The 26,066-nt window shown below is 33.4% G+C and overlaps 1 protein-coding gene across 1 annotated transcript; it reads right to left on the reverse strand.

Annotated features, from left to right (window-relative positions):
* LOC104881057 (uncharacterized) lies at positions 1-25,545 on the reverse strand. The gene is made up of 4 exons (XM_010659790.3): positions 25,445-25,545; positions 4,151-7,029; positions 3,401-3,665; positions 1-3,225 (listed from the first exon to the last, which is right to left on the reverse strand). Exons 1-4 carry the CDS (start codon positions 25,543-25,545, stop codon positions 399-401), a joined length of 6,072 nt encoding a protein of 2,023 aa, XP_010658092.1. The 3' UTR covers positions 1-398.
* Between the last annotated feature and the right edge of the window lie 521 nt (positions 25,546-26,066).

The raw sequence follows: 26,066 nt of genomic DNA on the forward strand, positions 1-26,066 counted from the left end.
ATTGTCTTATTGATTGTTGTCTGTTTAATTATTTCACGGTGTGCTTGGAAATACATCAACTCTTTACCCAAATATAATCAGAACAAACAAACCTTAAACAAAGTCAATCCAATGTAGCAAATATTTAAAAAAAACCATACAAGTAGCACATCTCAAACAATAGCAAATCTCAAACATACAAACAAAGAAAGCAAATCTCAAACAGATACAAACAAAGAAAGCAAATCTCAAACAGATACAAACCAAGCTGGCAAGTCTAAGATAAAATATAAGTCAAGGTAGCATATCTTAAACAAATACATGCTAAAGTTTTTGAATCCCACACACAAACCTTTGGCTGAGGCAGCAACCATCTCAATCAGCTTTAAAATGAAACTGCTGCACAGAAATCTGAGGAGCTAGTTGAGGATGCATAGAGACTGTAATCTTTGTTTTATGGGATCACCTTCCCATACTAGCGCTTCCCACCACGACTGTTGTCCTTGGATGTGTCTCAATCTGATTGCATTGGCATTGTTGAAAGGCAATCTCGTCAACATGTAACACATAGATATCTGAATCCTTTGTAAGGAAGGCCACTCCAATGAATCATCAACCCAAATGCTTCTCAGTTCTGGAAGATCAATGAGTACTAGAGTCTTCAATCTTGGAAGTGCATCAACTTCTAATACCTGGTTCTCAGAGTCCATTATTATTTCTTCAATTTGATGACATTCTTCCACTTTCAAGTGCTGTAGTTTAGAAAGCTGTTGAATCATGCCGTTGGAAAATATCTTCTTCAACTCTGGGCATTTAGTTAATGTTAGAGTGGTTAGCTGAGCTAGACTTCCCTCAGGAACAGGCCCCTGCCAAATGCTTCTCAATTTTGGGACGTTCTTGATATATAAAATATCCAAGTTTTCTAGCACGCTATTTGCCACTCCATTACCACATATGATGGTTCTAATTTCATTGCACCCTTCAACTGAACAAACTAACATGTTTTTCATGTTGTGAATGCCAAAATCTGATAGTGTTGAAACTCCCTTGTGGTTAATTAATCCGAATGCATCTGTCACCATAAGTACCTTTGTGATTACAGGATGCCTGCCTCCACCATTGACTAATTTCAAGCAATTGAGGCTTCGATAATCAGAAGACTTCAGAAAGTGAGAGGAGGTCGAGTCCTGGTGACCAACAGAAAATTGAAACGAGAAGTGTGAGATCTTCTTCCATTCTCGGCTTCTATGGACGAACAAGTCAAGGGAGTCAACCGTAGGGAAGCAAAATTGAACGGAAGTTAATTTTTTCAAGGTAATCACCTCCTTGGTAACATCCTTTAAATACTTATAATGCTTTTCAACAGACACATCATCATCAACACAAAATTCTTCCAATGAAACAAAAGCTGAGATGCTCCCCAATTTGATTCCCATGGAAAAACTAGACAATGATATTCGCAAACACTTCAACCATATTAAACTTCCAATGTGACGAAACGGAATTTTCGTTCGTCGAATATCAAGCAACTCAAGCTTCGTAAGTGCTCTTATTTCAGGCAAGAGTCCTATCAAGTGGGGGCAAGAATTTAAATAGAGCCCTCTAAGATGAATCAACTTGGATATAGATGAAGGTAATAACATGATACCAGTCCCATGCAGATCCAGAACTCGAAGTAAATGCATAGAATTAAAGAAGGGGAAAGGAATAGCACTCAAGCCATTATTCCTCTGGAGCAATAATGTTGAGAGATTGTGGCATCTTAGAGATTTTGGTAAAGTGCAGAGCTGGTTATTCATCAAAGAGATTCGACTTGCATCTTCCCACTCTTTACTGTCTGGGAAATCTTGTAATCCCTCACACGGTTTTGCCAAAAACTTCGAGCCATCGCTTTGCAAAGAGATTTTAAGAGCCATTTTTCGAAGAATTCTGTTCATCTTAACACATTTCCCCTTGCCACTTCTCTCTAGCAATGATAGGTTGATAAGATCATCCAATATGACATGTCCTTGGTGACGTGCATCTCTAAAAGCCACTGTACCAGGAATAAAGCCTTCAGCTTTCCAACACTCTAGTAGATAATCTACATTAATATCATATTCTCCAGGAAATAGCGCACAATACAGATAACAAGCCTTCTTTGTGTCACTACCTAAATAATCATAACAAAACTTCAGGAATTCAATCACATGATCCATGCCTTCAATATCCTCCCATCTTTGTAGATGTTTCAATCCATCTATCCAAAGGGAAATATCTTCCCCTTTAGTTCTGAAGATCATGGCCACAATGTTTATCAGCAAGGGTAAACCACCACACTCTCTAACCACCTGTTCAGCTACTCGTTCAATTTGTGGGGAGTAAATAGACCGACCCAACTTTTCCTTGAACATGTTGAAAGCTTCATGATCTGACAATGGTTTCACATTGATTAGCTCATCAGCTTCCATGTCATTGCAAATGTCACCAATCGTACTCGCCAACACCACCTTGCTCTCCTGATTGTCGTTGATTCCCATGACCACATGTAGATCAATAAAGTCATAAACTTCATCCAGAAGAATCAGACACTTCCTTCCCTTTAGCTCTTCAGAAATTCTGTGAGAATTTTCCTTAATGCTAACAGTGCCCTCCATATTCATTTTTAGCCTCTGCAAGATTGCATCTTGCAACTTTTTTGTGCTCGACTCCTTTGAGACGGTTACCCAGATGACAATATCAAACATTTTAGCAATATCTTGATGATTGTTCAAGTTCTGCATTATTGTGGTTTTCCCAGTTCCCACTGTTCCCCAGATTCCTATTCTTCTTATTTGCTCATCCTCTAGAAAACTCACTACATCTTCTACAACTTTGCTCATCCATACTCTTCTTTTATCATGTCCTTCCAAAAGACTTTGAACTTGATTATGCTTCTTCGCCATGACTTTGCTAAGATATGAGTGTTCCCAAAAACGAACCAGCCTCCATGGATGCTCCATTTCATCATTGTATTTAGTTTCTAGTTGGTTCACTTCTTCGCTGATCATCTCAGCCCTATCCATCCATTCTCTCAAGGCCGGGCTTTTCTTATGTCCGCTTCTTTCCAATATATCATACTTCAGTGCCTTGAGCTTTTCTGCTCCTTCTGTCAACATTTTATAGTTTCTTTTCAGGTCTTTGGGAAATCCAATTATGGAACTGGCAGAAGGAAATAAGCTTCTTCCGACTCTACGTAAGTCAACTTCTGCTGCATCAGCCATCTCTCTGTGACCAACAACAATTCAAAAAGAAAAACCTAAAATCAATAGTGTAAATTTAGATATGATTAAATTTAATAATAATAAAAAAAAACCTAAAATTCTAAACTATCTGTTCATGGTTCTAGCTTTGCTAATAAAAAATATTATGTTGCATATAATTAAGTAAATATCACACTTACACAGTGTCTTGCTCTGTGGACAAGGACAAAAGGGGCTGTGGCGTAGGCTCAGAAAGCTGCGTCTGCTCTGAGGTGGTTCCTGCTTCTACTACAATGGCCTTCAAGGAGTTCTTTGTTGAAGGAGACAACAGTGGCAATGGAGAAGGCTCATGACGCTGCTTATCCACTGAGGTGGTTCCTGCCTCCATTGCAAGGGCCTTCAAGGCCTCCACTGCAAGGGCCTTCAAGGCATCTACTACAGGGGGCTTCAAGGAGTCATCAGAACCTGTGACTCACAGACAAAAAGCCAACAAATAAAAATTATCAGACAGCAGAATCAAACAGTAACATGGAGTTAGAAATTTGGACACAGATAGTGCTAATGATGTTAAAAATTAGTATTCCCCACCAGTTTTTGATTTTTGAAGTATCCAAATAAAGAGTAATAATTAGGTGTTACAAATGGAGATCCCATCCGGTGATAAACAAAAATCATTTGTCTGCCATTTATATCGAGCAGCAGTATAACACTGGTAGTGCAAATAACAGAGAACACAGTAGAGCACGTGTCTTTTCCAGCCAAACAAAACAGAAAGTTTTTCTTTTCTTCTTTTTATTCATTTTTTCTTATTGGAAAACATCCCCAATGAATCATTTACTTCAAAGAAGAGATTCAAGTATGGGATAAATTGTATCATGTATGGGCTGTGAATGGAATAAATAAAATTTAGATCAACTCTATCTTTGAAGAGAAAAAGAATGAAAAACAACCTGACTGTTGAGACAGATTTGTCTCTTGCTTGGGAGCTAGAAGTTGATTCCCAATTTCCGCTAACTGAGTCATCAAATCAGCATCTGATTTAATGGGGACAAATATAGAATCCAGCTTACGTCTTAGAACTGGTTTACGCCACTTCAATGCCCTCCACCAGTCAACCTCTCCAATAATCACCTTCAAATTATTACTAGAAACTTCCATGATAGAAAGAGCCTCAATGCTTGGGCAATTATAGAAGCTCATCCATTCCAAGTGTGGTGCAATGTGTAAACCACTGGAAATGCTGGCTAATTTAGGCAAGTAATGAAGTGATATCTTCTTCAACTTTGGAAGGTATGTTTTGAGCAGCATATCTTCTGCAGGGACTTCATGAGTCACCAAGCTGTTTATTTTGGGGCAGTTTTCAACCGCAAGCTCCTTTAAACGGTTGAGATTTTCAAGCAAAGCCAAAGTAAAAGTGGTCTTCAATTGGGGGCATGCATACAATTCTAGAGACTCGAGTCTGGATAGGCAACCCTCCCAGATTGGCCCCTTCCATATACTGCCTAAATTCTTCATATAGTGAAGCCTCAAGTATCGAAGTGATCCAAGTATGATTTTTTGATGAACATATCCATAATCATCTCCTTGTCTATAATTTTCTGCTCCATCCACAAGGGTTTGAATCTTGCTACATTCCCCCAATACACAAAATTCTAGCTTCATTGTATTTTCAATCCCAAATTCAGACAGTTTAGTAAGAGTTAAATGGCGTTCCAAAAGCAGAGCGGTAGCATGTTCGAGTATCTTCTTAATTTCCATTGGGATACCTTCACCATTGACATACTTCAAGCATCTTTTTTGCTGTTCAAATTTGACCACAATTTCTTGTGGTAGTCGGGATACAAAGCGCTTGCGATGGCTGCCAATAATAAACCTGAAGTTCATCAATGATAGGTTTCTTGATGATGTTCCACTCCCCATGAACTCATTCACAAGTATAACCTCTGGCAAGTAAAGTTTAAGAGTCTCCAAGTGTTTGAAGCTGCAGACTTCCTTAACAATATCTTTCATGGTCACATCCCATCGCTCATCATCTGGATTCACATGTATGCCTAACTCTTCCAATTGAGTGAGTCCTGATAACATGTTGTGGGGAATCATTGTATCCGACGATTGTCCAGTTTGGTTACTGTACCCATAAAAGGACACTCTCAGACACTTGAGGTTGGTCAGCCATTTGATAGTCATAGGTAGGCTTATAATTTCAGTCCCTTCAAGATCAAGCACCTCAAGATTTCTGAGATTACCAACTTCGGGTGGTAACTCCATGAGAAGTTGACATCCTCTTAGAATGAAGATTCTGAGTTGGACCAATTCAAAAAGAGATGGTAAAGATCTAATTGCGGTGTTGGACAAGTCTAAGAATTGTAGGGCAGGCATGCCTTCAAAGAATTTTGGAGGAATAACTCTCAGACCATGATTGGCTTGTAAGAACAGTGCCCTGAGTTCAGGGCAATGTGGACTCTTCGGTAGCTCAGACAGTTTATTGTTCATCAAATGCACCTCATTGGCTTTTTCCCATGCCTCATCTCTTGGTGGCTCAGTTAATCCCTTTCCCCCTAGCCAAAGAAATAGCGACTCTCTTTTAAGTCCTAACATATTTAGCAAGACCTCATGGATTTTACTGTGCATTTTGACAAAAGAAGAATCTCCCTTCCAAGACCTCTTGAACAAGAAGGCGTCAACAAGATGCCGAACCATCTCTTTTCCTTCATCCACTTTTCTAATTAAGCCGTCTGTGATCCACCTGCCAATCAAATCTCCTTCCTCTAACTCTCCCCAGCATCCCATTTCTACTAAGCACTTCAAACAGTTCATTGCAGACCCTAAACGTCCACAGACGAATGCTAAGGCATTAAATAAGACATCATCGTCTCTCAACTGAGTGGGTTGTAAGGTCAATGCAAGAGATGCACATTCCCATGTGTGAACCTCATCAATATCTCTCAAGGCTCTTGCCATTAAAACAATGACAAGTAAATGACCCTTGCACTCTTTGACCATGCGTATTGCAAAGTGTTGGATGCCTGAAAAATGAACAACATCGCCAACTTCCATACAAAATAACTCCCATGTGAACAGATGATCCTCCAACCTAATCTCCAGATCGGCTTCTGTGTGATCAGCTCTCCTTCCCATAGAGCCAGTTGTACAAACCATCTTTTGAAACTTTTTCGAGTTCCACCAATTGGTCCCCACGTCGTTGAGATTTGTCGATGAAGCAAGATCAACATCGTCAAGAAGGATCAAAAAGCTTTTGCTTTTCAGCAATCCATCCACTTCCTGTCTGCTGGATGTTGAGAGACCCAGTTCTCTTGCAATGTCATCTTCAATATCTCTAGCACTTTTACAAGAAGAGGCCTTAACGTGAATGACAAGATCAAACATTCCCTTTTCTTGCTGTAGATTCTTCAATCTTGACGTGAGGAGGCCTGCATCATCTCTGCCACAGATCAAAATCCTCTGAAATTTGGGAATTTCTATATCTTGTAAAATTTGGCAAAAAGCAAAATCAATAGCCAAACTGTACACTTTTGTAGTAGGTGTTCTACCCCATATAGTTCCCCTTTGCATCTCCTCAATGATGTCTCGTGGAACATAAGCTTCAATATCGTGGAATGAATGATCAAGCAGTAGACTGATTCTAGGAGAGAGCTCTGAAACATCGATTTCTTTCTTCCTGTAAACTGCTTCTCTTAGTTTCTGATTAATCGCCAAAACATCAAGAATCCAACCTTCGTGACTCTTTTTGATTGCCGAGCTGAAAGGAGGATATGACAAAATAAGGCATAGGACATCTTTCTTCCTGTTCAGTCTCAAAGCTCTGTCCCTGATTGTGTGTGTGGCAGAAACAAGGAAAAGTCATTATCAGTGGATTAGTTCTAGACCTGTAAAAGTTAGCCTCTTATCATAAGTATATATAGAAGCACAAAGACAAGAATATTCAGCACCCATATGCAAATAATCAATGGGAGAGATACTTGATGTTGATTGTGTTGGAGAAATAGGGTTGATAGAGAAACACAAACAATTACAGAGAAGATAAAATAGGGAAGAATTAAAAATTTATTGTATTTCATTGCTTTCTCTTATTCAAATATTACATAATCTCTTATTTATAGATACTCATACTTAACAAAATAGAAACTCCTAATAATATATGTATATATATATATATATACGGACTGGGTAACTCAAAAATAGAAATTAAAATAATTACTCAATAAAATATTCACCCTTAACTTTTAGAAACTGAATCTATTCTAATATTTAGAAAGTTTCTAAATCAAGTTTAACTTTCCAACATGTCCCCTTAAAGTTGATTTGTGACTCCAAGTAGTATTCTTAGTCTTTTAAAATCTTCAACTTGAGAGGCTTGGAAAAAATATTCATAATTTGATCTTGAGATTTTGTAAATTTTAATTGCACTTCATTTTTCATAATGCACCCTCTAATAAAATGATATATTGTATCGATGTGCTTGCTTCGATTATGGAAAACTGGGAAAAAGAATTTAATTTTTATAATGCAATCATTGATTTGTTGTCCACATAAATTTCCATTGGTCCCTTTTGTGGAAAATTAAGCTCTTTCAACAAAATTTTGAGCTAATTACATGACATACACATTATATTGTAGAAACAAATTCCACTTCACAAGTTGAGAGTGTCCAATAGGTTACTTCTTTGCGGTCCAAGTGAATGCAATATCTCCCATAAAAAGCACAAAGCCAATGATGCTCCTTCGATCGTCCAATTTTTTGGCGTAATCACTATCACTATATCCAACAAGTTTAAAGTTGTTATTAATATAAACCATAATCAAGTGCACCTTTGATGTAGCAAAGAATTCACTTGGTGGTCTTCATGTGAGTAATCATTGGTGCTTGATCTATAACACGACTAATGAGTCTAAACACAAAAAGCATGTCCAATCTTGTACAAGTCAAATACCATAGGCTTCTAAATAAACTTTTGTATTATGATGAGTCCACCTTTTCTCTTTCTTCATATCTTTACAATTTAACTCCACATTTTATTGGTGTGTTTGCCATATTACACACTCATGTCAAACTTCTTGAGAATTTCTTTCACAAAGCATTCTTGAGAAATTAAAATACAATTTTATGTTTGTTTCACTGCTATGCCAAGATAGCATGACATGAGACCAGTGTTGGTCATCTCAAACTCTCAAACCATTACTTCTTTGAACTCATTAAACATGGTTGGATTGTTTTCAACGAAGATCAAGTCATCCACATACAAGCAAACAAGTAACATATCACCTTTATTTAGAGAGCATGTTCACAAGGGCATTTAATAAAATCATTACCTTGAAAATATTGGTCAGTTATACTATTTCATGCTTTTAGTGCTTATTTTCTTTGATACAACTCTCATTGACATCCTCGCATTAGTGGTTTTCAATCTAAATCCAAAACTAATTTGTGTCCATAACTATCTAACCTTGTTTTTTTATTTTTTTTATTTTTTATTTTAATTTTATTTTCTTCTATTCAAACTTTTAATTTTTTTTTTTAAATAATTATCTTAATGACTATTTAGAGACATTTTTATTATATTTTTTAAAATAATAAATACTAGTAATTTTTATATAAGATACAAGAACTCTTAGAGACTTGCATTGAAAAAATAAGGATTTAAAACTTGTTTAAAAAATTTAGGAGTCTTTTTAGTGGTGTGATTTAAAAATAAACAAAAAACTATTTTTAAAAATTCATAGTAATGTTTGGCTGTTATTCTTTGTTTTTTGTTTTAAAAAACATGGTGAAATAGTGAATATTCTTTAGAGAAGCAAGTAAAAGTTCTCTTCACTCATTTTTAAAACCAAATGAAAAAGATAGATAAATTAAGAAAACAACTATAAAAAATAAATGAAGTAGAACGTGACATTTTTCTTTTTTCATTAATTTTCTTTCCATGACCCAATATTGATGATGAAAAGTTTCAAATATTATATGTCATTGAATTACACACACACACACACATATATATATATATATATATATTTTAAATTTTCTTTAACTATTCTAAAATTTTTCATTAAGCAAATAAATTCCAAATCAAACTATACTTTATACATAAAATTTATTATTTTCTAAAAATGATTTAAAACTAAAAAATTGATTTAATTGGTACTAAAAAGTCGTAAATTAAAATTCATTTTGAATGACTTAACTAGTTTCTCCTTGTCATATAATCATACATTTGAATTTTTTTTCTAACTAAGCAAATAAATTCCAAATCAAGCAAGACTTAATCCGTTGGATTCATTAATGAGTCTAGTAGTTTTAAAAATGATTTAAATGATATAAGATAAAATCTATATACATTTTATACATAATGATCTACTTTTATAGGAGTTTCTGATTTACAAAAATAAATAGATAAAAAATAAAAAGAAATGTATCAAAATGGACACAAAATACACTCTTCATCCTTTAAATATCATCATTTATCTATTATTTTTATAAGGACCAAACTTTGGTACCAAAGTGTAGTTCTTCGGTATACCGTATGGTTGTACCAGTAATTTGTTCTTATGTGTATATCAATAAATAAAATAAAAAAATAAAAAGCAAATTTAAAAATAAATATAACCAAAAGAAAAAATTTAAGTGAGTTTGGATTATATACATTCCAAAATATAAAAACTTTACGATTCTTTTTAAATTGGACAATTATTGTTCTCAATAAATTTTTTTATATAATTTTATAATTTAATAAATAAAACAATCCATTAGAATAAAAATTAATTAAATATATTATATTTATTTTTGTTATTGAATCACTTTGGTAGGAAGGAGAATAAAAAGTTAAAAATAATTTCATTTTTGTAATAAAAAAAAAAAACAAAACCAAGTTGGAAATCTCATTGCTTTGAGATTTATACAATATTTTTTATTTATTTTATACAAATATGAAAATTATTATATTAAATGGTATTGATTTTTTTTTATTTTATAAATATTCTTCACACTTTATATTTAGCTTATATTTTTTATATCCTAGTGAATTTTTGTATTCAACTCACAAATTTCATATTTCAATATCATTGTCACATTCTTTGTACTTTAGTCACATCTTTTTGTTCCTCAATCACATTTTGTCTTGATCAATTTTTTTGTACTTCAATCACATTCTTTGTACTTAGTTTTATTTTTATATATATTAATACTGTAGTCACATTTTTATACCTTAGTCATATATTTTGTATTCAAATCTTAACACCTTAATAACTTTTTTTGTATCTTGGTTACATTATTTATACCTATATTACCATTTTTGTATCTTAATACCTTAGTCAAATTATTAATTCAATCACATTTATATTCTTTAAACTTAGTTTATATCTTTTATACATTAATACCTTGGTCACATTTTTCATATTTTAGTACCTTAATCATATATTTTGTACATTATTGATATTTTTTTAAATTTATGCTACTATTTATGTTTGGATCATATTTTTGTACCTTAGTACCTTGATCATATTTTTTGGTAATTTATCATATTTATCGTCATATTACTCATACTTAGGTCACCTTTTTCATACCCTACTATCTTGATCATATTCATTGTGTAGACCTCAAAATTGGTCATAAGATTTTTTTTTTGTTTAAAATTTCTAGCCCATTTTTATCTTTATTTTTGGCCTAAGCCTACATGCGCACCCATTTTTATAAGATTATATTCTAGTTGCCCATTTCAAGACCTCATTTTCACTGTCCATTGATCTCTAACTTTTTCAAACCTAAAGACCCATCTTGAAACACCCACAACTATATCTCTTCTTTTTCTTCCCTTTACTTCTCTTTTCTTCGTTTCTTCTTCTTCTTTTTATTTTTATTTTTATTTATTTATTTTTTTTATGGTCAAAAGATCAATATAATTTAAAAATTGAAAAAATGCTACATAAAGTACATAGAAGCATACAAGTGAATTATGAAACAAAAAACAAAAAAACCCTCCCCTTACTTGAAACCTAACAAATTGACAAAATCAATCATAGACAAGGACTTAATTCTTAGACCTTCTTTGGTCTATTATAAAAAATTACACAAAAACGAGAATTTTAGCTCTTGATATGATAACCCAATATTTTAAAAAACTCTTATATTTCTCTCTTTCTAAATAGTTTAAAACAAACATTCATGCCTTTTTTCTCCTCTTTCAAATAGAGCAACCATGTCGACTTAGAGTCATTGCTTGGACTAAGGAATGCAACACCCAAACCACTCTAAATAAGGAGAAGACCAACTAACATAACAAACTTTCCTTAGAACAATGAAGAAGGATGTGATCACAAGATTCCTTCTTGTCTTTGGATAGAAAACATATGTTCATTAGTGTCTACCCTTTTCTCCTCAAGTTATCCATAGTTAGAACCCCTTTCCAAGTTGTTTCCGAAATGAAAAAGCTCATTTTTGTTGGAGCCTAAGAATTCTAAATAAGAATTGTTAAGAAATATTCTGAACCCCTCTGAATCATCTTATCATAGAAAGGTTTAATTGAAATTTTGCCTCCCTTTTTGGCTATCCACATTGCTTTGATATCTACCTCTTTACTCATTGATTTACCTTGCAAGCACAAAAAAAAAAGAGCTTCAACACAATGCAACTCCTAGTCTTATAAATTCCTTATGAAATGAGCGTTCCAAAGTCCCCCATTATCAATCTGCTCCTAGGCATCATAGACTTAAGCATCCTTTGAGATGGTTATAGTGAACAAAGATGGAAAAGAGGTCCTTAAAAGGTTGTCCATATACCAAATTTCCTTCCAAAATCTTACCATTTTTCCATTGTCCACAACATAAGAAGTATCACTTCTGAAAGCGTCTTACTCTTTCATCTACCCCATCATCACGAATGATTACTTGCTTCCACAAGGGCTCCTCTTTTTATGCAAACCTCCAATTCCACTTGCCTAATAGAGCCTTGTTTAAATAGAAAGATTTTGAATGTCTAACCCTTTTTCTAACTTTGGATTATAAACTTTGATCCAACTCACTAAGTGGTGTTAATTTTCAAGAGACTTCTTCCCCACATAAAGTCCCTTTGCATTTTTTTTCCAATTTATACCACACCCCTTTTGGAATAACAAAAATGGAGATGAAATGAATAGATAGGCTAGACAGGTATTTTTGATAAGAGTCCACCACTTCCCCTCCCCCTTTTGGATAAATATTATCTTTTCCACCTTGCAAGCTTTCTCTATACCCTTTGTTCCACTAAGTCCCAAATTGTTGTTGATTTAAAGACAACACCTAAAGGAAGCCCAAGATATTTGGAAGGTAGTGATCCTATCCTACACCTTAGAATATCCATCAACTCCTTCATAATAGGAACCTTTCCTATTGAGATTAACTTACTTTTTTCTAGGTTTAAGCCTTGAAATTGCTTCAAACCACATAAAAATCTAATGAAGATGCAATAACTGGTCCTTGGAAGCCTCACAAAAATCAGTGTATCACATCCTTTGCTACCTTTGCCTCCCACTTAAGAAAGCTAAGAGACTCCATAGTCAAAGCAAATAAATAAAGAGATAGAGGGACTCCTTACTTGAACCTTTTAGAGCTATAGAAAAAGCCAATTGGGGTCTCATTCATCAAAATTGAAAATTGACTTTTGAAATACATCTATTAATCCACTCAATCCACTTATAACTAAAACTCATCTTATCTAGAACCGTTAATAACAAGCTTCAATATACATGATCGTAGGCCTTTTGTATGTCTAGCTTAAATAGATTAATGCCATTAGAACCACTCTTTAATCTTGAGTCAATGACTTCATTGGCAATAAGGATTTCATCACAAATTTGTCTCTTTTCAACAAAAACATTTTGAAAAGAAGAGACTATATTTCCTATCATATATATATATATATATATTAGCCTATTTTCTAGAACATTGACCAATAATTTGTACAAACTCCCAACCAAGCTAATAGTCCTAAAATCTTTTAGGTCTTTTGTACTACTCTTTTTTAGGATTAAGACAAAAAAAGGTAACATTCAAACTTCTTTCAAAAAGGCTGTGCTCTAAGAATTCCTTAAAGAAACCTCGCTTTTAATAAAGTCCTAACAAAGATGCTAAAAAGCCATAGTAAACTTGTTAGAGAAAGGACACTCCAAACACCTAGCCTTCTCTTGATTCAAAGTCTTAAAGGACAACCCATTAATGTTAGGTCTTTAATCACCATTTTCAGCAAAGAGATGATGATAAGCCTTAGACACCCTTTCCTCCTCACCAAAAAATTAATTCTCATCCATCCTTACTTGGGCCAAACAATTTATCCTATAATGAGCATTCACCATTTTTGTGAAAGAATTTTGTACTTTCATCTCCCTCCTTTAGCCATAACTCTGTAGATTTCTATCCCCATGAAGTCTTTTCGAACAATACCCATTTCTTAAAATCTTTTGAAGACATTCTTTTAGCCCTCTCTTTAGCTTCCCAAAAACCTAATTGATCGAGGGCATTCGTCTTTCTAATTGCCACACAACCAAAGGCCTCCCAATTCCATATCTTTAAGTCTTTCTTCAAGGCTCTCAATTTGGAAGCCTAGACAAATCTGCTAGAGCCCTTGAAATTGTAGCCCACCTACTAGCTTTTAATTAATTCTTTGAGGTCATCCACTTTAATCCACATATTTGTAAATTTGAAAGAAGTTATTTCCTTCCATGTGTCATCCTCATCTAATAAAATAGGTGAATGATCAGAAACTGACCTTGTTAAGACACAATATAGAAGCCCAGAAAAATTATTCTCCTACTCTTCAAGTATTAGGAAGTGATCCAAGCAAGACATGGATTGGTTGTTTAAAACTCCACGCTAAGTAAATGCTCCTCAAATCAAGGGAAAATCAATGAAAATTCAGCTCCTCGATAATCTTTGAAAATCTTTGCATAGTCGAGGATAACCTGAAATAATTCTTCCTTTCCCTTGGATATTTGATTATCTTCAAATCTCCTCTAATACACCAAGGATCTTCCCATAAGCCTCTAATGTCTCCAAATTTTACCCAAAAATCATCTTGCTCACCTCTTAGCATAGGCTCATAAAGCCCTTAAAAACACCCATATAAACCCATGTTCACAGCTCTTAAAACGTCAAGAAATAGAGAAAGCTCCTACCTTTATCTTTGATAAATCCAACACTCCATTGTCCTAAAAGAACATAATGCCACCAATTAATCCCCATGTTTTTGCTGCTTCCTAATATAAAAAACAACCCACATTAACACTTCTAACCAAATGCCCTGACATCTCTTGCACCTTGGTTTCTTGGAAAAAAGACCAAACCAACCTTTTGCATTCTCATTATGGATTTAATAACCTTCTATTTTGTTGTTAACCCCTCTAACACTCCAAGAGAATATTCTAATCTTCATGGGAAGACATAAACTATATCATTTCTTCACTTCACACCTTTCTTTCCCTATATTCCCTATTAGACCATTATTTTTTATAAACAATTTTACCTTCCTAAGTTTTCTCTTAGTTTCAAATAAAGATAGAAGTCTTGAGATCTATTGCTTTATGAATCCCCTTTTTCTTCCTAACCTTCATTTTCCTCAATATGGCCATTTTTCTTTTTAGACCTGTCAGTTGACAAACCCATAAAGCTACTAAACATAATCAACTTGCTTTTTAACCATTCAGTTGAAAAATCCTTTTCGCACTCTGGCCCTGTAGACACACTAGTGTCAAAACCTTAACTTTCCCTAACAATTCGAATGTTGAAAGTGAGGGGTCACTAACCTCTTTCATCCTTACTATACTACCATCTTGAAGGACTATTTTTAAAGGGCATCCCCATCCTTGAAACACGAAGATACAATGAACTGCCTACACACCCTCTTCGTACCTTCCTCAATTTGGCTAAAAATCCAAAGCTCAAACCCACCGTTATGAGAAAGAAAAAGAAATGAAGAGGAGGCCTCATCCCCTAATTCAAAAATAGATGAAAAAGATGAACCTAGGGTGATATTGCAAGAGTGAATGGGATACTCCTTCATCATCATCGATCTCACCACTATCCTCGACCCTCAGCAGCCTTTCCTTAAAAAGAACCCTTCGATAGTACATCCCATCTAAAAACAAGTCTAAAATCTTCCTTTAGCTTACTCCTAACACCCTTAACAACTCCCTACCCATAAGTTTTATAAATCGTTAAGGCTTTAGAAGAGACAAGCCCTTCATTACCGGCTAAGGCTAAGTCCAAGCCCATTTCCCTTGGGTTGTAAGACATAATCTCTAGGTTGACTTCCCTAAGCCTATTAAAAAAAAGCTTCGCTACTTGGGCCTCAAAATTCAGTTCTTCTAGCCTAAAGACCTCATTAATTGGTCCAACTTTTCTACATAGTAGGCTCTATTGGTAGTGTTGTTTAAACATGCCTCATCTAATAATTAGTCTTTCTTTTGACTAAATTTTATCAAATCCCTAAAAAAAAAAGGCTTTTCTTGAATTGAAACAACCTTCTTAAGGGCCCACCATGTTGATATTTCTTTCCTCTACCTGAAACAACTATCTTTTTCTCCAAACCCTAGGGATAAGAAGATGGGAAGTGCTCTGCCTCACTTGTAATAATAAGACTCAACATCTTCATTCTCCTGAGGGCACATAAGCCTATAACCAACTCTTCCTTAACCTTTAGCTCCCTACTCTCAACACTTAGGACTATGATTGGAGCCAAAATATGTGCTCTAATGACACATATTCAAGATGATTTATGCACCATAAGACACTCAAGTCATCCGACTTGACCTAAACTGATGTTGAGGTCCTAGTTATGAATTTAACTTCTATTTTGGAGATTTATCTTAGGTTTAAGGGAAGAATAGGGTGCAAGCTAAATCATTTTAAAATTTGAAAGATCAAAAAAGGGTTAAATGAGGAAATGAGCGAGTCAAGACTCATGGAATATGAGGAAAGACAAGACAACGATATCATGAGTTTGGTAGATGAATAATGACCATTATGGAGTAAGAAAGAAGGCACACAAACATGGGAAATGAGGCATGAAGAAAATTCATAAAGTTGCATGGAAATTTAGAACTCAAAATTTGGTGGCAACATATGCTCTGAATTTGAGGAAAAATTTGGAGTACTTTTCGAAGTCCATTTTGGTCAAGCCATATATCTTTCAAAGGTCTGGAAGTTAGAAATCTAATGCTTCAAATGGTGTACAAATCAAAGTTAAAATAAGAAAGTTATACACGTTTGAAGCAAATTGGTTAGAAAAGGATGTTGAGTTTGAAATTCACTCTACATTTCGAACTTGACCCCTACATTTTGAATTTCGGTCTCCTTTTTCACTTATGAGTTTGAAATTGACTTAGGACTCACCCAAATTTTGAACTCAGCCACTGGTGGTTGAGTTTGAGCCACAAGACACGTAAAAAACGAGTTCTAAATGCCTCCATCCAATTCAAAATGCATTGTACTCATTTAGAACTCACAATTTTTTTTTAAGCTTTTTAGGTTGTTTATGACTTTTCTTGTAATATATAAACTCTCTTAATTCTAGGGTTTAGGGATCTCCCGATGAGTTTGACATGTTGGTGGGGAAGAAGACAAGAACTTCGATTTGTTTATTTTCTTCTTTATTACATATATTGTTTTTAGTTTCTTTTGATTCAATTTATGGATTTTTTACTCTATTATGGATTGTGAATGTGACATCACCCCCATGAGAGGCTAAAAAACCAAATTGGGGCTTAAAGCATGAAAACCTATGGGCTAGAAACTTATAGGAACAATGAGTAAATTATTATAACAATGAGATTAATTAATGGTTGAGTTACAATTTATTAATTTTTGAACCTATCCTTGTGAGTTAGTTTAGGGAATGATACGATAGGTTATTACTAGATACTAGTGATTTTTGGTAACTCTTAATCATTAGTTATCCTAGTTTTCCCTATTGTTATCTGCCCCCCAAAGCAAAACTATAAGGAGTAGGAAGAGTTAAAAAGTCAAACCTTAAACCGGTAATCAATCTCATTCATTTAATGGTTTTAAGAATCTGTTTTAAAAAGGAAAAAATATATTTCAGATGCAATGTTGGGTTATAGAGTTCAAGTTGATCGCAAGCAGCCAAGGATCCCAAAACTTTAAGATCACTCTACTTAAGAAACCCTTGTTTTCTCTATTTTTATACCTTAAGTTCGATTATGGAAAACCCTAAACTTAAATCAATTGAATTAACAATCAATAATCATTTTATTATTAATTTAATTTCTTTTACTTAGTTTCACTTTATTCACATATTGTTTTTCACTTAAGGATTAAAACAAAAGCAATTCATTTATCCTAGTATTGACAAATTCCATAAGCTAGTCCTTGAGGACGATATCCAAAGTACTACAAAAGTCGTAGTGACTTTTTCTCTAGTTTTTTTTTTTACTAGAATTGCTATGTAAAAAAGCTTAGTATTTTGAACAATACAAAAGATCAGTTAGACTACCTGTTATAGCCAAGGTAGCAGCTTGCAACATAAATGAATGGAAAAAGTCTAGCAACCTGCTACCATCAATAAGGATTCTAATACTTTTCTCCAGTTAGACTTAACAAGCATCCTTGCCAACCTAAAATTTCATTACTTAGCAGTATCTTCATCTACTACAACAAAACCTACACAAACATCCTTCAACTTAAAAAAAAAAAAAAAAAACTCTTATTTTAGAAATGCATTGGTAAACCAACTATTATCACCCAAACCTCATTTACACAATTTCCTATACTAACACAACCAACATCTAGGACCCATCCTTCCAAAACCAAATCTTTTTGCTTGTACCTCCTTACCCCCTACTTAAGAACCATTTTTGCCTCATTATGGATTTGAATTCAAATAGGAGAAGGACTCTTCCCATCTCAACCACCTGAAGACCCCTTTCAAGTTCCAATTAAACATAGCCTCTCTTTAGAGCATCTTTAAATCCAAACCATAATTTGAAGTCCTTCCTCATTTCCCCACATCTCTTCAAAGCTTTAATCTTGTTGTCAACTTCCTTTTCCCCTAGTTGCAATTACACAATGTCACCTACTTCAAAGTTAGGTTTTTTTAAAACCTCTACATAAGAAGTTCAACACGACTCCACAACCATGTCACCAACTATACTGGGCCCCTTTGGATAGAGGTTATAACCTAATGTAAAGGGGATCATTCCTAAACTATAGAGTTTCCTCATGAAAATTGTCCAACCCCTTAGAAGTGTCTACATTGTGAGATTGCCAAGTGAACCATTTATCCTCTATTGAGCAAATTGAACATTGTATAAACCTATCCACAAAATTGCTATAAAGTTTTAGATTGTAACACTTGTCTCTTCAAAATTTTTGAAAAGGTTCTACCATTTTCAAAACAATAACCCCCCACATCCTACAACAAAAAAGAACAAACTTTTCTCCCTAAACTTGATATAACTAGAAAAACCATGACCTCTTTCAAGAGCTCTACCTATTACCTTCTCTTTGACAACTTCTACTAAGATTTCGAAAGACTTAGACTATACTCCAAACCAACACTTCCCTATCATTTCATACTAGCAAATAATGAAGTGTTATAATGAAAATCTTTTATTTCCCAAGTATGTAATTCTTTGTTTCCTTTTCTTATTTCTTTTTTCATCTTCTCTCATATCGTCACATTTTCAAATTTTCATTTTTCTTTCTTTCTTTTGGCTTTTTCTTTTTCTCTACTCCACATTATTAGCCACACACCTCCACAGTCTAACACAACCTCACAACTAATTGCGATGATCACTTCTCCATCAACTATTCAATTTTCCCTACGTATTAATTGTGACGACTACTACTATTTTCCCTTTGTTGTCACCTCTTCTCCATTCTAATTTTGCACTTGATCCACCCTACCTATGTTGTCCATCGTTACCTCCTCTCCATGCCCTACAATGATCTCTACTATCGTCCTCCCATCGTCGCTTCCATTCACAACATCAGGTTTGATGCCTCAAGTAGTTGTCAATCTCGAACTATCACCATCTTCGATCTCCATAGTCTTTTATCATCACTATTACACCTTGTTTGAAGCCTTTTTCTCGCTGCCACCTAGTTCAATAAGTTGTTTTTGTGTAGCAACATAGTGAGTGCTCATGTTTTGGGCTTGTTTATCTTTAGGATTTTGATTATTTTATTGGGCTTGTGCTTATTTAATATGGGCTTATTGATATATTGGTATTAATTCAAGTTTTATATTGTTTTGTGGGCTTTAAGCTATTAGGCATAGATTTGTGGGCCTTGTTGTTTTGGGCTTAGCTTATATTGATTATTATCTATAAATTTGAAATTAAATTGGGCTTGATCTTTGCAAATTGAATACCATTTTGGGCTTTATGGCATTGGGCTGTTTTTGTTTGGTAATAGGCTTTAGGCTTGAGATTGGTTAATTTGTTGTTTCTCTTCCAAAGTTTGCAATCAAATTAACTCACATTAAAAAAAAAAAATCTAATGAACATTGATTTTTAAAATATTCACCAAATTAATGCGTCTCAAAATCCATATATATATATATATATATATAGATATTTCATGTTAAAATTGTAGTTGATGACTATGGTTTTAGTTATAAAGTGAAAATCGCAATCACTAACTATGGTTTTAAAAACCATGGTTGGCGATTGTGGTTTTAATCTTAAAGTTAAAACCATAGTTGAAAACTATAGTTATAAAATGAAAAAATAATAATGAAGTGGACAATGATATGTTGGGAAAAGATATGAGATGATCTTACGCTAGGCTATTATTAGTGTTTGATTTTGAGATGATTATTTATACTGTAGCATAGTCACTCTACGTTATTCCCTGTACTAGGGCATAACCCACCCAGTAGTTATTAATTTGGAGATAGCAACATATACTGAGGCATAGTCACTTCATTATTTCTCATGAAGCATGATGGGTTAGTAGTTTTTGGTTCACATTAGGGAACATATTTTTAGACTTAGAAGTAGAGATTGATCTTAATTCAATGGACTATATTGATACATAGCCATTTTAGAGAGTAACTTATGCTAGGGCATAACCATCTTTTACAGGTGAATGAGTAGTCTTTTCGCATTGGAGTAATCAGGATGACTTGGAGTTATTAATTGATATGATTATATTGGGACACAATAGTTTGAGAGAGTATTCATATTGGGGCATAGCTACTTTGCTTGACTTTTAGTCCATGATATACACTTTAGATTTATGATTTAGATTATATGGGTTTTTTAAAGATGAGGACACTTTGGGTTCGATTTTCTCAATGTACATGCTTTGTTTTGGATACTGACCGATATTTGTTTCATACATAGACACCCTATCTTTGTATTTATATTTACCTTAGCAGAGCCTAATTGTTATACTATTATATTGTTTTGATCATCCTTTTTCATCATCGCATACGACCTTATTCCATTCCTTATCAGAGGTGGGTTTAGTTTAGGCTTGAGTTTCTTAATCGATCTCTTGTTCCTTTTAAACATTGGGTTTAATATCTTCCATGATGGTAAAACCTGAAAGATTATCGATTCATTTGTGATGATGCTTCATTTTAATAGTTGACATGTCATGGCTTAATGCACATTTAGACTCAACGCCTTGGTTATCATTGTTTATGTCTTCCATTTGGTTTTGTTTTATCAACATAGTTTATAAGATGCACAGTCCTATTTGGTATTCTTGATTGGCTACACATATTCATCCCATTGTCAGTGAGCATTCACAATAGAATAGTTATTATGTGGCATTTTGTATCCCATGTTTGACACTTTTGTAGTTTGTTCTTACTGGAGTTATTTTCTTGACACTATCTTTTCTTATTTTAGTCTCATGTTAGTGCCTTCTTGATTGTTGTGATCATGCCTTCTATTTTAGTCATCTCTAAAAAACTATTACCATAACCTCTATCAATCATTTTAGTCATTATGACCATGCCTTAGCAGCCATCTTTAGGTTTTTGTGTCTTAACTGTCTCCTTAGTCATCCATTAGACTTGAATCGTGCCATTAAATTATTTTCATCATAGTCATCAATTGTCTCCAAGTCATGTCATTTCATCAAATCATTTTTATTAAGCCTTTTGTTTAGTTGTGAGTCACACTATCCTAGGCTTTATCTCATTTCCTTAGATTCTCATCATCACAACACCATCCTAGGTTTTATCTCTTATTTCCTTGAATTTGAGCCATTGTGACCATATCCTAGGTTTTATCTTAGCATCCTTTGATTTCAATCATCATAACCATGTCCTAAGTTTTCTTTATCATCCTTTCATTTTGATCCTAGTTTTCTCTATCATCTTTTGATTTTGGTCATCACAACTGTGTTTTTAGTTTTCTTAGCATCCTTTGATTTTTGTCTTAGAGGCATGTCCAATATTTTTGAGTTTGTCTAAGTTCATTTTGATCCTAAAACCAATCTTATCTTTTTTAGTGTCATTTAGGTGATTTTGGTTGTGGTTGATGTCCCATCTTTTTTAGCAATTCTTAGGAGATTTGTAGGAAATCCTAAATCATTTTGTTCTCTTTCCTAAACTTAGATTAAGTACATGAATACTCCCTTGGGCCTCTAGATCCTAGCAACAAAATCAAAAACAAAAATAAAAGAAAAACTAGAGATTTTAACATGGTTCAACGATCCATGTGATTCCTGTTCATGAAGCACATTAACACTCAAGAATCAACTAATCAAACAAAAATAAAAAGTTACAATTTTGAAGGCTCTTCCATTCTTCTCAATTGGGCTACACACACTATTTCTATTTAAAACAAAACCCTAAATTATAAGAAGGTTAAAATACAATAGGACAAAATCATCATTTAATAAATAAATAAAAATTTGTCAAGGAAAGCTCGACCCCCCTAAATCCTTTCCGTAGTGCAAAAAGATTGATTTAGGATTCAAAATCCAATAATCTCCTACTTGAAGACTAAAGCACAAACAAACATCCTTTTTCAATGATTAGTGAAAATGGTGTGCTCAAATAACTTGTCCTCGCCTTTGATCAACCAAAGCTACACACAACACAAATTTCTCTATTATCCCTACTTTGGTAAACATGTTAGCTAGATCCTAGCTACCTTGCATCTTCACTAGTGTTAATACCTCATTTTCAAGTAAAGAATTGATAAAGTGATAACAAAGTGCTATATGTTTAGTCCTTGAATGAAATGCTAAATTTTTAGCCAAATGTATTGCACTTGGCTATCGCTATGCAATACATTCACCATATGTTTGATTCCTAACTATGTCAACAAACTTTACAACCAAATCATCTCTTTGCTAGATTTTTTTACAACTACGTACTCTACTTTAATTGTAGATAAATCAATATTCTTCTACAATTGAAAAATCCAACTAATAGCAATAGTACCCAAGGTGAACACATATCCTATCGTACTACTCTTATGATCTATCTCGCCATCAAAATTAGCATACATGTATCCATGCAATTTCAACATGCCTCTTCTAAAGCATAGACACATTTTTGTAGTATCTTGAAAGTACCTAAATATCCATTTCACTACTTCCTAATGCTGGTTTCTTGGATTTGACATAAATTTGCTCATGACTCCCATTACATAATTAATGTATGGTTTCATGCACACCATAGGATACATCAACTTCCAATGGCCGAAGTATATTGGACCTTAGCCATGAATTTTTTTTACCTCATCTATGTATGGGCAATGCTCATTAGATAACTTGAAGTGATTTGCTAAAGGTATTCTGATAGCCTTAGCATTACTTATATTGAACCTTTGCATTACCTTACAAATAAACTCAACCTAAGATAATCGTAAGGTGTTTGTCTATTTGTTTGTTTTTTTTAATCCTCATCCTAAGTATATTCTTTACTACACTCGAGTATTTCATCTTAAACTCATTGGAAAACTATCTCTTCATTTTGTTGATTTACATAAATCTACACTAAGTACTAACATGTTATATCTCTCTAGTTAAGACTCTTTGACTACCAATCTAGCCTTATATCTCTAAAAATTCATCATGTTCTTGCTTAACTTGATACACTCACTTGTTATGAAGATTTTTCTTACCTTCTGGCAACTTGACTAGCTTCCAAGTCTAGTTCAAAATAAGAGACTTCATTTCATCTTTCATTGTAAGCTCCCACTTGCTATTATCTCCCACTTGATATATCTCATCATAACATTCGTGTTCACCGCCATCTATTAGCAACAAATAATTCAAATACTCCCTCTTTGATACATTTGGCCTACTAAATCTCCTCAGTGTAAGGATTGGCACCAGATCTTATGGTATATCTGTTGGGATTGTGCCTTAAAAAGCATGCCATGATGTAACAGCTTTAAATTCATTAATAAATTCATTTATTTATGTTGCTTGGTTTCCCTTTATATATTATCCTATATGCATTAATTGATTATCTGAGCGTACACGTCCATATAACTTGCACTATACATGACTTAGGTGCATTAGGAGTTACACAAAAGATACAAGTCATGAGCTCCTTGCAAGATAATAAGTTGTTCACCACTGATTCATGGATTTAAGCAATCTAGTAAAGACTATATTGCACTACCTTCTAATTAGAGAGAGGGTTTGTCTTGGTTGTCGAGATGAGTTTCTTATGGTGAGCACACTAATGAGTATGGTTACACATTAGACATAACCTATGATAAATCAAGACAAAAGACTCAGTTTTCATGATTGACCAAGGTACTATGTCTTGTGGATTTCAACCTTGAGAAGGTATTGAACTTATGCTAAAATTAATAGGAGGGTTTGACTTATGAGTGAGACCCTAAAGTGGTCATATATCCATATGGATTGGGTCATTATTAACGAAGGTCGCAAGCAACATATATTCTCAATAAAGACATTATGATATCTTATGGTATTGAGATAGCGTCCCCTTGGGTGATTCTAAAAAACATATGATCAGGAAGACTATGACCATAACATTTCACTTTTTAAATATCAGATACTAAACATAATTTATACTTTTATAAATATTATAAATGATAAATAATATATCCCAATAATTACAATTATTTTTATTTATTGAATTTAGTAGATAAAAATAATTAATTTTATAGTACATATATTTATAATAATTAGATTATTGTATAAATGCTATATGTTTCATTATTTTTAATTAATAATACAATGTTATGCCACTTAAAAATCGAGATAAAAGCCAAAATTATTTTTTGATCAATATGAAATGATAAATATAATTATTACTTTTATAAATGTTATAATTATAAATAATATATCAATAATAATAAACATAAAATCAAATAATCTTACAATGAATATATCTATAATAATTTTATTATTAAAATATATTATGAGTTAAAATATTATTAAAAATAAGAAAAATGAAAAAAAATTAATTTTGGAAACTTTCTCTCTTCTCTTGAAGAGACTATTTCACCTATGATTTTTTTTTTTTCCCTTGAGAAATCGTCTCTTGAAGAGACAATTTCTCCACTTATTTTTTATTTTTATGTTTTTTTAAAAAGTCGCATCTTCAAGAGATGATTTTAGACTTTTTGAATTTTTTTTAAATAATAATAAAAAGAAATCATGTCAAGAGACTATTTTAGCCTATAAATTTTATTTCTTTTAAAGAACTTCTGGAAATCATCTTTTCAAGAGATGATTTTTGCCTATACTAGTGGACAAAAACTAGGATAGATTTGGAAATATCGTTTCCATTATAGTAATTTATGATTTTTTTTTAAATTACCTTATACTTATCAAAAATCTATTTTTTATACATTGGTACCTTTGTCATGTTTTTATAACTGTTATAAATTTTATACCTTACTCATATTATTTGTATCCAGTAATGTTTCCACTAATTTTAACTCATGTACATTAATGCATAGTTTTATTTATTTATTTATTATAATTATTTGGAAACTTTGCAGTTGGCTCAAATTAAAATATTATAAAACTCTATTGGCTCCTTTTTTTTTTTTCTCTTATTCTTAGTTCTATATCCCAGGCATTCTAGCCTAATTTGACAGATTCTCCTTCTAGCAGATTCACCTCGCACCTAGCAGATTCTGGGCTAATTTGCATAACCTTCTAGCATTAATACCTAGTTTGAATTTACTTATGCTTAAAAACAAAAGGGAAAAATGAATTCGACTTCTAAACTACCTCTCCATGGTAACCATATGTTTGTTGCCTATGAATGAAGGGAAGAAAAGACTTACTCAATGGAATCCTCTTCACGATACGAATGACGCCAACCATGCCGACGAGGTCCTTCAGCATCCAAATCCCAATACTGGTGCTTGCTCTGGCTTGGCTCCATCGCTCACTACCACAGGAACGAAGCCAGGGATGGACTAGGACTGACAAGTTGTATATTCATCTACCCTTTGTCTGAATTTTGATCTCCTGGATCAACTGCCGGTAACCGAGGGATCTTTGAAGGAGCGAGTAGGGTTATTTAGAAATAAACTTTATTCTTCTCCCAGCTCTACCTGCTAATCGGACTTTTTCTTCCGATCTCACCTGCCAAGGCCACCATTCATTGACTCAACAAAATAAAATTACAAACCAAATTAGAAAAAAAAAATCAATAAACATAAAATAAAAAATATAATATTACAAACCTTAAATCATTAATAGATCACAGAAAAAATTCACACAAAAAGTTCTTACCTTTGGCTTTTCAGATTGGAGAAATTACCTAGATCAATTCAAAAAAGAAAAGGAAGTAAAGAAAAAAATACATGTAATTAAAAACGACTACATGTATAATTTTTATTACAATCATAGAAAATTATTTTTTAATTTATAAAAGCATTAAGATATAGACATTTTAAAAGA

This window comes from Vitis vinifera, chromosome 12, assembly GCF_030704535.1.
Source record: "Vitis vinifera cultivar Pinot Noir 40024 chromosome 12, ASM3070453v1".
Lineage (NCBI taxonomy): Eukaryota > Viridiplantae > Streptophyta > Magnoliopsida > Vitales > Vitaceae > Vitis > Vitis vinifera.